A 14952-nucleotide genomic window follows, 5' to 3' on the forward strand; every position below is an offset into this window, starting at 1 on the left:
CCCATAGCTCCTATTTCTGGGTCTTCTTGCTCTGTGCAGACAGTCCTCTTGGACAGGACTCCATCAGAATCGCCTTGCACAGGTTACCTCTCATACATCACTTTGACTTATAGGAAGCATGTATTCTTACTTTAATATGTGTTGCAAGTATGGACTATCCAGGTGAGGCATAAAAGGAAGCCCATACACATAAAAGGAACAGGTTCGAGTCACTTTTCACTTAACCTAAAATACGACGTGTTGAGCCTCCCCTAGGACTCTCTGAACAAAGCTATCCTTCCTAGTGCACCAATGTAGGCCTACACCTTGCTGCAACTTGGCAAGCCCTGGCCAGAGACCAAGGCAAGAAACTCTACTGTCTGGAACTTCCAGTTCTGGGACAAGTTTTCTGAAGGGCTCCCTACCCTTCACTCTTCCTAGGGGGAGGAATAGTTCCCTCTCCTTCTCTTCTCAAAAAGAAGGGGAAGGCAAAATCAAATATGAGCTCTCCCCAATTCTGTGACTCGTACACGTCAGGCTTCTGCCTCCATAGGCAGAATAAGGCCTAGGCCAAGTGTGGAAGGAACACTGGCTTTTGTGCATCAAGCTCTATACCAGCACTGCCGGCTTCCTGTTGGCCTTAGTCGAAGTTCTTTTTTTATTATTAGCCAAAGTGATTTTATTGCTCGTACTCAGGAGAATTTATGCCACTAAAGCAGAGACCATGGATGACTCATATTTCCAATTGGGTGGGATCACCCACTTAGTCTTCTAGTAACGAGCCAACTGGTGAATTCTCTCTATCACAATCAGGTGGAATTTAGCATCCTTCTCCTTTCTGTTCCTCTCAAGGTGCTTGTGGACAAGTGCTTTCTTAATCAGATGGTAGAGATCCTCAGGGAGATCAGGGGCGAGGCCTCTAGATGAAAGGATTCTCAAGATTTTATTACCAGTCACAAAATGGACCTATGCCACAGCACCCATCCATGATAGTGGCAGTCTGACAGCAAAGATAAAGTTCCTGTGTATGTCTGTGCACACACGCACACACATGCACACACACTGTACATGTATGTATGCATGTGTCAGGCCTTATCAAAAACACAGAGGAGTTTTATCTCAGCACCTTCCTTACAATATAGCCATGAAAGTTCTGAGACTCCAGGTACCTGCATGCCACTCAGAAAGTCATCCTAAAGCTAGAACTGTGGTTCTTCACTGTTGTCTGTTTTCCTCATCTGTAAAATGGGAATAACAGAGGCACCAGCCTTGCAGGATTAGCTGTGGTTAAGTGGATACATTTATATTAAGGTCTTTGATGAGTAATTAGCATCTAATAAGTGCTCAATAAAAGAAGCAGTCATTATTGTTCCTAGTGATATAGGTTGAATATCTCTGATCTGAAATGCTTGATAACTGAAGGGTTTTATATTTGAATATTTTTCTAATTTTAAATGTTTGAGTACATATGATATTTTGGGGTTAGGAACAAAGTCTACACATAAAATTCAGTTATGTTCCATATATAGCATGTACAGTACAAACAGCCTGAAAATAGTTTTATACAACATTTTTAGTGTGCCTGGAATTTGATTACAACCCCTCATGTGAGGTTAAACATGGAATTTTCTACTTGTAGAGTCAGTTCAGTATTTTAGAGGTTTCAGATTTGGGGACATTTCAGATGTTAGAGCATTTCTGATTTTAAAGCATTTCAAATTTGTGATTTTTTTTCTTTTATTTAAAATGGATTTTTAATAAAAATATTCATAAAATTTCCTCTCCCTTTACCCCATCCAATTTCTTCCCACCCTTTCTCCCATCTAAATCCACCCCCTTTCTGTTTCTTATTAGAAAACAGATTCCTATGGGATAATTATATATATATAATTATATATATATATATAGCATATATCTATATAATAAAACAAGAATAACACATCAAAATAGGACAAGACAAACCAACAGAAAGAAAAGAGCCCAGGAGAAGGCACAGGAAATAGACCCATTCATTTGTACACTCAGGAATCTCATGAAAACATTAAACTGGGCCATAATGTATAGACAATGTACCTGTAAGGTAATGAGAAAAAAGAAAAAAGGGAAGAGGAAATTTAAAATTTAAAATTTAAAAAATGAAAAGATACAATTTTAAAGAGGGGAGGAGGAAAATCCCTGACATAACATTGTGAGACAAGGAGCCTCCAAAGATGCCATTGAGTTCATTTTCTGTTGGCAATGTACTGCTGGGCATGCAGCCTTTACTTAAGAGTAGTTTGGTTCCCCAGTGAGACTCCCTTGGAGGAAACTAATTTTCATGTGCCAGTGGTTATCAGTTGGAGATAGCTTCTAAATTAAAGATTAGAACGTATACTCACGTCTCCTTTCAGTCTAGGACCCCATCTAGTGCAGACCCATTCAGTTCCTGTGCATGCTGCCTCAGTTTCTGTGAGTTCTTATGTGTATTGATCCCGTTCATTTAAAGGGCCTTGTTTCCTTGGTGTTCTCCATCACCTTCTGGCTTTTAACTCTTTCAGAGCCCTCCTCTTCCACCAGTTCCCTGATCCCTGAGGAAAGAGATTTGATAGAGACATCCCATTTAGTGCTGTGTGTTTTGAGGTCTCTCTATGTAATATCTAGCTATGAGTCCCTGTAGTTATTTTTAATCTGCTGCAGGAGGAACTCTCTCTGATGGCTGAACAAGGCACTGACCAGTGAGTCTAGCAGAATATCAGTAGGAGTCACTTTATTGCTACTTTTCTTTTTCAGAACAGTAGTATTTGGTTTTTACCCCAGGGTCCCTGGGCTTTCTAGTCTCAGGCTTTGTCACCCAAGCAGTGTTGGATATGGTTTCCATCTCACAGAATAAGCAACTAGAATGACTGTTATTACTCAAAAGTTAGTACTAGATAGAATAGTAATACAAAACCCACAAAGCATATAAGAATGCCTCTATTGGGCCCAAGAATATCTCCTAGGCACCAGCTAAAAGTCTTCAAGACAGTATACTGAAATTCAGGTCTTCAATGTTAGTAGAGTCAAAGCCCTGAGTACTGTGCATAGCACCAAGAAACAAAACCTTCCAAAAGAAACTATACTGCCATAAGAGCTAGAGGAATGTGCTTGACACAATATGACCAGGTTCAAAATCAAGTCCCCAGGTTCAGGAATTGGGGGATGCTTGCTGCTCTGAGTAAAAGTTGGTATGCATTTATTAATTGTGTAAATAGCAATAATACTCATATTTGAAAGTGGTGGAGGTGTGTCAGCAATAGTCTTCGGTTAGGAAAAATGTAAGGGTTTCTTACGTAAAAAAAATTTCAGTTCAGACAAGGGAGAATGACAGTGGAATCAACCTAGAAAGCCTTGAATTTAGGTTGCTATTCTTTTAAGTGGATTTGAGATCTTTCTCACTGTTATTATTATTCATCTAAGTTCTTTAAATTTTGGCTATTAATACTTTGACATCAGGGATAACTAAGTGTCTTTTAAATTGCACTTCTATTTGTGTGTGTGTGTGTGTGTGTGTATGTGTGTCTGTGTGTGTGTCTGTGTGTGTGTGTCTGTGTGTGTGTGTGTGTGTCTGTGTGTGTGTGTGTGTGTGTGTGTGTGTCTGTGTGTGGGTCTGTGTGTGTCTTTGTGTGTGCAGAACAACTTGTGGGAATCTGTTCTCTCCTTCTACCAATGAAGGTTCTAGGGATCGAACTCAGATCATCAGGCTTGTTGGTAAGCACCTTTACCCACTAAAGTCATTTTGCTAGCCTACTAAATGATTGGTGGTCGTGGTGGTGTTTGTTGTTATTTTGGTTTTTGAGACAGAGTCCTCTATTATGTAGCTCCCACTGTCCTGGAACTCACTGTTTAGACCAGGCTGGTCTCAAACTCACAGAGATCCAGCTGCTTCTCCTTCCGGGGTATTAAAGACATGCACTACCATGCCCAGCATCACTAAATGTATTTGTTAATCTTTTAAAAACTATATTCTATGGTGGGAGTTATGGGATTGCACACATCTTATAGGACAACCTTTGAGAGTTGGTTCTCTCCTTCCACCTGTTCGTGTTAACAGGCTCAGCTAATGGTGTCTTTATATTCTGAGCATCTCTCAGGCCTAGTGTCTTTACATACTGTTTTATCTTGCTAAGAACACAACATGGTATTTACTGTCAACAAAAATATAAGCCTGTTATCTACAATTGTAATGTTATAATTTATTAATATATTATATTTATTCATCTTCTTTTCTTTTTATTTATTTTTTTTATATTTTATTTACATTTCAGATGCCATCCCCTTTCCCCATTTCCCCTCCCTAGAAAACCCCTATCCCATGCCCTCTTTTCCTTTTTGCTTTTATACAGTTTTTAAATGTTAATCAAAGGATTTATAAGTTTGGTATTGCTCAGTCAGAGGTGTAACCCAATACCCAACCTAGATATATGAACTATCTTTGACTGGTGGAGACACGTGAACATCTGCCTCCGTGCCCCCTCTCGCTTTCTCTCTCTTTCTCTCTCTCATCACCTAGCTTCACACTTCCTGTTAAAATAAAACTTTTCTCTCAAAATGCAATTAGAGCATACTTATTCCTAATTGTACCAGTGAAGTACAAGATAGTCCTAATACCCAGTCCATCATTTTGTTGACTAACCAGAACCTCTGTCATCTCTCCTAACTAAAGCACTTAGTTTTGAACCTGGCTTTTTTCCTTGGCTTTAGAAGATTTATTCATCTTGTAATTATAATATATTTAAATATTTATAAGTCATGATGTCTTTGTTTTGGATATTTGTAGTAGATGGCATTCACTTTGATGAGATTTTCTTTTTAATATTTTATATATGCAGTATTTCATTTCTTTTCATAAATTAGTTTGGGAAGCTAATCACTACATTGTTTCTGTAAGCTGGGCATTGTGGTATACCCTTTAATCCTAATACTTTAGAGTCAGCACAGACCTAACTCTCTGAATTCAAAGACAAATAGGCATTTACAAATTAGAGGCCAGCCTGGTCTACATTATAAGTTCCAGGCCAGCCAGGGCTACATAGTGAGACCCTGCCAAGATATATTTCTATAAGAAAGCACTTTTTCTTTCATTCCAAATTTTAGTTAGCAATTACTGGAGATGGAACCATTAAGAAGACAGAGACCATATATATGTGTATATATGTATATTCTCCAAGGATTTGATCAAGCAGCATATCAGCAGTGCCCTAAACTGTTAATAAAATGTTTGAGTAGCATTTTACCATTCTGCTCAAACTATTTATTCAGTCTTCAGTCCAGTAGTGCTCTCTTAATTAATGGCATCATGTAAAATGGCCCCTCCTATTTTTACTTTCTCTTGGTCATTTTTGTTGCCTCACTGGCCTAAATATTTCCTGGTTATAATTTGAAGAATGTTCATAGTCAGTATTTCACCTCTGGACTAGCATTAGTATGCAGAGAATAAAAAGGTGGGGAACAAAACCACTCCCAAAATCTCAGGCTGTTTTAGAGAAGTTAGGAAATAGAAGCCATCAGACTAACAGGGGTCATTTTTAACATTGTACTTTTCAAAACAGGCCAGCTACTGACTACAAGCCCATTCCATTTGAGGTAGAACTAGTATTGTAATTAAACTTCTAAACTGCAGTGTATTTTCTCTGACAAATTAAACGAATGTTCTTTATCAAGTTGCTGTTTGATTCTTTGAGGTTTGGGGGGATTGTAAATATATTTAGATCTTGTTCAGTCTTATCACAGTCCTTGAATTTGCAAAGCCAAGAGACCAAGTTTCTGTCCTTGACTCCCTGCTGAAGTCTCTCCAGCACTAATTCTGTTAATGAATATCCCTCATAAGACCTAAGAAACCTCTGTGAGAACATTCTTTCCTAGAAGGAGTTGCTTTTGCCCTTTCCCAAGATCTAGGCTTCTGTGAAAATTCTTTCAGACTCTTCTTGGCCAGAATCTGTTCTTTCATTTCACTCACACTCCCGTTAGTGAATGTTGCCTCTGGCCAGAGGGAAACACTGGGGTGGCTGCTGTATTGACAAATGTTAATTGCTAAAGATAGAATTTTGGTTTCTCTCTTTAAAAGCATTTACTTTAAAAGATGTGCATAAAAACTCATATTCTAAATGATGAACAATTGCAAAGAAGACCTGCTGATATCATCTCCCTGACTTTTTAAGAGGACAGATATTGTTTGCTGAAATAATAAACCGAAAGCTGAAAACTGTAGCAAAACATGATGTGTATTGATTGGATTTTCTTCTTTGCTTTTTAGCTATATGACAAAATTAACACAAAGTCTTCACCACAAATCAGGAATCCTCCAAGCGATGCAGTACAGAGAGCCAAAGAGGTAAGTGACATATTTTTTTTTCTCAAAGTACTTAGCATTGTCACATTTGCTGTCTTTACTGAAGATGTCTGTGCATGTTAAGGGGCACACTCTTTAGGATGGCAGTTTGACACATGCTCAGATTGCTAAGTTTATAATTGAACAGCCATATGGGAAAGAAAAAGTCTCCCCAGTGGGAGTTCCCCGTTTCTCCTTCTGGTTCTGCTATGCAAATGAACATATTAGTTGTTTCGGATTTTTTTGTCTTTTTTTTAAATATTATTTTACTGTACCTCGTAGAAATAGAGATGCTTCAATTTTTTTGAGTTGCTTTTAATGTGGTACTATGTGGAGGTTAATTAACTTTCCAGAACAATTAAATATAGTGAGTTCAAAGAAGTCATTTTTATGCATCATCAGTATATGAAAGTACCTCCCACAAGCTTTTTTTTATACTTGCTTGTTATAGAAGAATATAGGACCGTGAAAGGACAGTATGGTTTCTGGTCGAGCACTGGCTAGAAACCGCCAGAGATCCCAGGTGATCCGGTGCTCAACCAAAAACCATGCTGTCCTCTCAGGGTTCTACAGAAGCATGGCATTGCAGAGAGACTGGAAAACAAAATTCACCCAGAATCCTATCATTGTTCATTTGCATATAGGACTTGATATATTACCAATCAAAATATGTTGTTTGGGGCCTAGTACTATGTAATAAACATTTTATACCTCTATTTGGACTTATAGCACAATGACTGTGTAATTTTTTTTATTACTAAAATGATGTAGAAATTACCCCATTAGTAAGTGCCTTATTTTTTTAACTGTTTGATCTTTTAAAGTTTTTATGCCAATAAACATTTCCCTTTAAAAATATTTTTATAAAGTGTGATTACCAAATGTGATACTAAATGTATTAAAGATATAAGATAATCCCTTTCCTAGCAGATTTTGTTCTGGGTTTTGTTTTGTTGAGATACAATCTCACCACGTCCCCAGTGTTGGGATGACAAGTGTACCACCCCTTCCAGTTTCTTTGCAGAGGTTAAACATGACTTTTGCTAAAATATATATTGTATATGCTTATATACTCACTGAGAAATTGGACCATAGTGGCTGCCAGGCCTGCCCTCTGGGTGAGTCTAGGGTAAGAGAAGTCTGTCTTCGTTTGCTCAGCAAGCATTCTTTGAAAGGAATTACACTATCAGGCAGGAATCACGAGTCACTGCCCAATCTTGACAATACCCAAATAGCCAGAAGCAGAAATACTCTGGGGACAATCCTTTGTCCTAACTTTACAGCTGAAGAATTTCCCCTGTAGCTTAGGAAGTCATACCTCTGTACTTAAGATCATGGGCCATGAAAGTAGCAAGGGAAAGGAGAGAGCTTGTGCTTTCCCCTCATTGTTTCCTAGAAGAAAACCTGAAAATACACCAAAGAAAATTATGTTAGTATCATTAAGCAATGTAAATTAGCTGCATAACCAGCAGTCATTAACAGGGCATTTGAAGAAGAAACACTAGTATGTATGTGTATGAGAGGTGTTTGTTTGGTTGGTTGGTTGGTTGGTTTGGTGTATGTGTGTGTGTTTCATTCACTCATTCTTGTGTGTGTGTTGTATGTTCATTTGTTCCTTCACCCATTCTTCCGTGTGCTTTAGTAGAGCACATTGCATGGTAAGATGCTGAAATCTGAGACTCCGGTAGAGTGAGCCCCTTTCTGAAGTTCTTGAAGGTTAAGGCGGGTGAATCCTACTGGTTGAGGGGCTCTGTGCCCCTTATGCCCAGTGGTGCTGAGACAATCCTAGGTAGGCTCTATGATTGGAATTCAACTGAGTGCAGTGTAGAGGTTTCTGTAAGGCCTCTGCAGTAAGAGCAGTAACAGGTGCCTGCTCAGAAAAGCAGAGGCCCTGCTCCCAGAGGCTGCTAGGCAAACTCCATTCCTAGGTAGAAGGGAGGAGACTTAAGAACAGTCTACTTGCAAGCAGCATTTTCACCAATGCAGAGAAAATGTTAATGCCTAATCGGCGATGAAAGTTTGCTGCTGAAGGTATTTAAATCTGTAAGTTTGGTCTTGGGTTTGTTGGAGTTTCCTCAAAGGAGCATTTGGTAGAAGCATGCTTTTCTCTGTTGGAAGATAAGCCTGGAGAACAGCGTTACTCCCCTAGGCTACAAGGACAATCACTTCAGTGTGTTCCTAGTTAATTATGCTAGCTAATTAGCATTCTTTTATATATTGTTTTCATTGAACCTGTGTCATCTTTTAAGGAACTAGCAGTGCTGTTAAATTTTAAAGGACAAATATTAACTATTAGCACAAATTATTCGGGGAGGAAATTTGTAAGGCATTTTTTTTTATTAAGCTTCTTGAGTTACTTAAACCTGTAATAAATATGTGTTACAAACTTCTCATTTTGTTTTTTAGGTTTTTGTTACCTTTGGGTCATAGTTGGATAATGAAGGCAAACTATTGTTACCCAAAATATTTCATTTTATTACTATCAATTTCCTCGTATTTTAGTAACCAACAATTAGTTGGTTACCATATTTTAGTAACCAACAATTTTGGAACTCAACAAATGTTTTGAAAGTAATTGCCTGCTGGGCGGTGGTGGCGCACGCCTTTAATCCCAGCACTTGGGAGGCAGAGGCAGGAGGATTTCTGAGTTCGAGGCCAGCCTGGTCTACAGAGTGAGTTCCAAAACAGCCAGAACTACACAGAGAAACCCTGTCTCGAAAAACCAAAAAAAAAAAAAAAAAAAAAAAGAAAAGAAAGAAAGAAAGTAATTGCCTTTCCTGCTACAAAAACACATTTATGGTTTTTAATTTAAAGGAGTTCCATGCTTTGCGAAGCTCACTTTGCATTAGTGTGTATCTTATTTGTTTTTCTAGGTATTGGAAGAAATTTCATGTTACCCTGAGAATAATGATGCGAAGGAGCTAAAGCGTATCTTAACACAACCTCATTTCATGGTAAGTAACACATCACTAGACAGAAAACATTGTTTCACAAGACATTTTTAATAACCTTCCTAAAATATTGCTAGTGTCATCAAATGTATGTTTATCCTTGTACACTTGTGTCATCTGACGGTATGCATTTGGAAGAATATGTCATTAGGCAATTTGCTATTGTAAGCATATCATAGTGTCCTTACAAGAGCCTAGATGATAGAGGCTTCTAATGTACACCAGGCTACACAGTGTATACGGCATAGTCCTGGGACATACTTAGATTCACATGCAGAACCATGTGGAGTTTAACAAGCACTAAAGAAGTGATAAAATCAAGAGAAACCGTAACACAAGCTTGTGAGGCTGGTGCCAGGTTAGCACAACATAAATTTTTACAGGAAATGTGTTGTTTCTTTATTTTCATATTGCTTTTAGTTTTGGTTTTAAATTATTTTTGATGTAGGATCTTACTAGGTAGCCTAGATTAGCCTCAAATTCAGGATTCTGCCTTGAACTCCTAACTACTAAGATTATACTCATGTGCTACCATGATAAACGTTTCCTAAGTAGAAGGGGCACACTATAAAATAATGATTTAAAAAAAGTACTAAATACCTAAGCCAGTAACATCATGGCTCCCAAGTCTGATGGGCTGTAGATAACTGTATGCATTATTTTTTCATCTGAACTAACTGCAATAGTTTCTTTGTAGCTAGGCTTTGTGCCATAAAGGAAGGCATTAGGCCCCAGGAATTTTCGATATAATTTGCTTTCGATATAATCTTGTTTATGTAGTGTCTCATTGACTGAAATGTCATTTTGTAGTTCATGACTATAGTATCAGACTAAGATTATAATCCTAGGTAATAACAATATTTTTATTTTATTATTGTCGTTGACACTGTATCACAGTTGTAAAAGTGCCATTGTGAAGTGCTCGTCAAGGACTATGTAGACCTCACATAATGATCTGCTTCCCTGTGTTCTCACACCACACTCACTGGAACTCTATACTACTTAAACCACAAAGAGCTGAAATTGACGGCAATTTTTTAAATGAAAAACTGTCTTCGGTTTTTGCATTATATTTATTTAGGGGGCACATGTGCCACAATGCATGCATAGAGGTCAGAGAACAAGTTGAAGGAGTCTTCCTTCCACCATGTGGCTTCAAGAACTAAACTCAAGGTGTCTTTGTTTTAGACAGTGCAGAACTCCTGTACTTGTTTTGTTGATTTCTATAAAAAATGAGAATAGCACTTACATTTAGGCAATTATTAGAAACTCAAAATAGCTAAGAAATGTCTTTGTAGAAAAGAAGCTCACAGCTATCTACTTATCTGCAATTCACAAGTAGAATTACATGGCTGACAAGATGGCTCTGTGGTAGACAGCGCCTGCTGCTCTTCCAAAGGACCCAAGGTCAGTTTTCAATACCCACGTCAGGTGGCTCAGAACTGCTCTAACTCCAGCTCCAAGGAAGCCAACATCCTCTGGCCTCCAAGGTCATATACAAACAGTTGTATAGACACAGGCACATAAATGAAAATAGAACAATTTTTTCTTTTTTAAAAAAAAGCCTAATTATAGATGAAAATACTTGATGAATATAATATGGAATATAGACAAAGAGTTGAAAATTGAGCTAACTCAAATTTGAGCAATCACAACTAACAGGAGTTAATTACCCTTGATATTATTTTGTTCACTGATATTACCTATATGGGGACCATGTTTCTCCAGATTATAATTCATTCCTTTTCAGATATCACATTTCTATGGAAGGATTATTCATTTTACAAAATGAATAATCATTTCCAAGTTAGGAGTAGGGGTGTACTTCGGTCAGTAGAGTGCTTACTTTATTCCCAACACCACATGAAATAAGTATGGTGGTATGCTCCTCTGATTCTGGAACTTGGGAGGTAGAGACAGGTAAAGTCATTCTTTGCCACATAGTGACTTGATTTGCTCTGTCACTTACTCATTTTGTTCTTAAAAAGAAGCCCATCTATCATGATAATTTGCCACAAAGAAATTGAGGTCTGATAGTTTAGAGGTGTATTTCATTTGTGGTTTCTCTAGATAAAAAATACATTTGAGAAGTGGTTTTACAAGTAAGTGTTTATGTAACAGATTTCTGCTAGAATGGTGCCGTAATATTTTCCTTCTTTCATAAAAATGCCAGGCCTTACTTCAGACTCACGACGTAGTGGCACATGAAGTTTACAGTGATGAAGCATTAAGGGTCACACCTCCCCCAACTTCCCCCTATTTAAACGGTGATTCTCCAGAAAGTGCAAATGGAGACATGGACATGGAGAACGTGACCAGAGTTCGGCTGGTACAGTTCCAAAAGAACACTGATGAGCCAATGGTAAGTAGAAAGAGCTTTTGAACTTCACCCCATGCAGGCTGCTACTCAAAGAGGGAGGGAGGAGGGAGAGACATGAATGGTCCGAAAGAAATCAGTTTCCAGATCATTGTCACTTCTCCTACCCTTTTCACCAAGAGTATTCTGCCTGAAATCAGGGCTTAGCCATGCGAGGCATACACCTCTCCTGTAACAATTACTTTCCAAGAACTCTGGAATGTTAAAAAAAGAAAAACTCTCATATGGCAAAGAAAGAGAGAATTTGTAAAATAATAATAATAATGAGTAAAACAGAAATTTTAATATTTTGCATATCTTTTGCTTTCACCAAAAATTTGAAGAAACGTAATTCAGGAAACCTTCAAAGACCTGAATAATGTTGCGAAAATAAGATTCCTTCCATTCACGTTGACCTGTTCATCCATTTTCCTATGCCAAGAGAATTGACACTGTGTCTGCACTCATTCTCAGGAGCATGGTAGATTGAGATGATCAAGGACTACCCCAGAGCAGATGAAAAGGATGGGGAACTAACATGACTTAACAATTCAGGCAAATGAAACAGGATGTGCAGAGACCTGGGAGTAAAAAGGCTCTTTCATAGTTTCTACATGAAAAGAAGGCACTGCAGCAGACTGACAGACAGCATGGCAAGTGGTGAGGCTAGGACCATACAAGAACTGTAAGACATGTCAGAGTGTCTTCTCTTTAGCCTCAAAGCGGCAGAAAGCTGGTGTATCATTTTTAGCGTGGAGCTAGATTAGGTTTTCATTTTAGAACTAGCACTCTAGAAACTGTTACAGAGTTTAGGGAGACTAGATACCAAAGCAGACCCTGCCATGGTATAGGGAAGAGATCATGGTACTCAGAACTGGTAGAATGTACATCAAGATAAAAAGAATGAAAGAGCCAGACTTAGTGACCATGCCTGTAACCCCAGCACTGGGGAGGCAGGAGAATCAATTCAAGACCATCCTCAACTACGTAACAAATTCAAAGGCAACCTGGGCTAATTGATATCCTGTCTCAGAACAAATGAATGAAAATAAATCAGTAAGGCAAATAGTAAGTTGCAATGAGAGAAGCAAGAATCAAGGATGACCCTCAAACTTCAAGCTCATACAATTGAATGCACAAGGAGATAGTGACATTGAGACAGAATATTGGGCAAATTTCAAGTTGAGAAATGGGAGCACATTTCTAGGGAGGAAAACATTCAAATATATGCACTTATATCCTTTCTTCAGAGTTCTTAAGAGAAGCAAAATACCTACTTAAGAAAAGTTTTCCAGTTGCCTTCCAGATAAGGAAGAAATACAGAAGAGCAGGTCTGTGACCACAATTTTTAGAGAGCCCTCAGATCTAGACACTGCTGTTTGTATTCTTGTTCACTGTTCTTAGTCAGTTGCCTTACCATTATCTGGCAACACACAGGGGGCATGCAAATTGGGTACCCATTCTGGTGCTCTCAGGGCTTAGTAATCCTTGGTCTTAAGAGCACAGATGGCAGCAACTTTGGGTGATTTGTGCACATCCTTTCATATCCATAGACCTCAGGTTATTCATCTCTAGAAGCACACTGACTAAATGACCCTGAGGTCCCTCCAAACTGTAGAAGTCAAAAATCTTACTCATTCATTTTGTACTTTGCTTGACTTGGTGAGAAAATGTTGAAAGTCCATATGATACATCACTGAATTAGATACCTGTGATAGAAGAGCAGATAAGACATGGCCCATTCCTGGAGCTCACTTTCCACAGTGTGGTCCATATTAAGGAGGTAAATTTGCAGCTTAGCCAATTTGACAAGCTCAGTTACAACCAACGTAGAAAGAAAAAGAAGGCTTTTCTGGAAAGGCAGGAGGGGTTAATATTCAACCAAGCAAAGCAGACAGAAAGGTATAAAAGACAATAAGGAGGTCTCAAATATCTTATGATCATATAATCTGAAGCAAGCCAATAGCAGTCTTTTGAATGAGGGCTGACTACACAGATTGAGAAAAAATACACACATCTATCTCTGAGTTGTTTTTTTTTTTTTTCAGAAAGTATAAAATGACCTTGAATCACTCCTTAAAGTCTCTTTTAAAAGGTTGTTCTCAGTCATGTGATCTTGGTGATGGCATATATTTTCACTGGCTGCCATGAAAACAAGATTTTATGTAAAATATATATTAACAGTAACAGTAGTAACTATTACAATTACTATGACTGTTTGCCTGTTCACTTGTCTTCTGCATAGCTCTGTATTACTCTGCAGATTGTATTGACATGACCTCTTCTGTCTGGAGATTCTCTATAATGCATAAATTCCCTGAGGTTGATACAGCCCCTTTAGACCCTGTATTTTTCCAGTTTGTAACACTGTACTCAGAACTATTTCTCTATTGATTGTGACTCCAATAGTTAGAAGTGACATAGACCATACCTCAACTAGCTTACACAATAGGGGAAAAGCACCACTACCCAATTCCTCAAGCTTTGATAGGTTCAGGAATAGATACCCATCCCATGCTGAGCCGGTGCATTCCCTGGAGAAAGAACATGAGTCACTTCTCTGCAAAGAAATTTTGGGGGAAGACACAATAAAAATGTTGACTATAACTGATTTGAAGTAAATTTCCCTGGCAATGAAGATGCTGTCTGCCTCCTTTACTCCTGTGCTTAAAACAGTGATAGCCACATAGTAGGTTCCCATTCATGTCAGTTGAGTTAATATAGAAACCTGTTAGCTTTAAGGGTAGACTCTCTGTTGTACTGTCTTTTATGAAACTCAGTTTGACATATGCATTCATTTGTGGCATTTTTCCAGAATACTTCTCAAAGTGGCCATACATGCTGATTGAATATACAAATTGGAAATGAAACTTGAACATTATAACTGAATGCTAGGCAAAGTCATTTTCGTAAACTGTACTTTTCACTGTGTTCATCTAGTCCTTCAGAGAGCTTCAAGATAGGAAGAACCATGCAAAAGTAAAGGTAGAATGTAAATGCGCAGATAATTCCATGAAGCTCTCTAACAGAATGTTAGAGAGAGGCAAAATTGAATGCCTACTGCTAACCTCTTCAAATTCAAGACCACTTCCTATAAAGTGTCCTTGTTAAAAGATACATAATTTTAGACTCCATTCCTGTCCTGATGAATATAAATCTAAATGCTTAAGAGTCAACATTATTTAAGAGATCCCTGTGTGATTCTTAGGATCAACCAGATCTACTGCAAAAATATGTTTATGGAAGGTTGTCTTAATAATGAATAATTGAAAAATAAAATGTAAAATAGCTTTAACTATAACTATGAAACTTGGGCTTCT

The 14952-nt window shown here is 38.1% G+C and overlaps 1 protein-coding gene across 14 annotated transcripts in view; it reads left to right on the forward strand.

Moving 5' to 3' along the window:
- Positions 1-14952, forward strand: part of Cask (calcium/calmodulin dependent serine protein kinase) — a 340810-nt gene that overhangs the window by 280750 nt on the left and 45108 nt on the right. For all 14 annotated transcript variants that reach the window (XM_076918412.1, XM_076918411.1, XM_076918414.1 and 11 more), the window contains 3 exons: positions 6251-6328; positions 9199-9279; positions 11450-11638. In XM_076918412.1, coding sequence (XP_076774527.1) covers positions 6251-6328; positions 9199-9279; positions 11450-11638 — 348 coding nt within the window. The remainder of the gene's footprint in view (positions 1-6250; positions 6329-9198; positions 9280-11449; positions 11639-14952) is intronic.

Source organism: Arvicanthis niloticus, chromosome X (assembly GCF_011762505.2).
Source record: "Arvicanthis niloticus isolate mArvNil1 chromosome X, mArvNil1.pat.X, whole genome shotgun sequence".
Lineage (NCBI taxonomy): Eukaryota > Metazoa > Chordata > Mammalia > Rodentia > Muridae > Arvicanthis > Arvicanthis niloticus.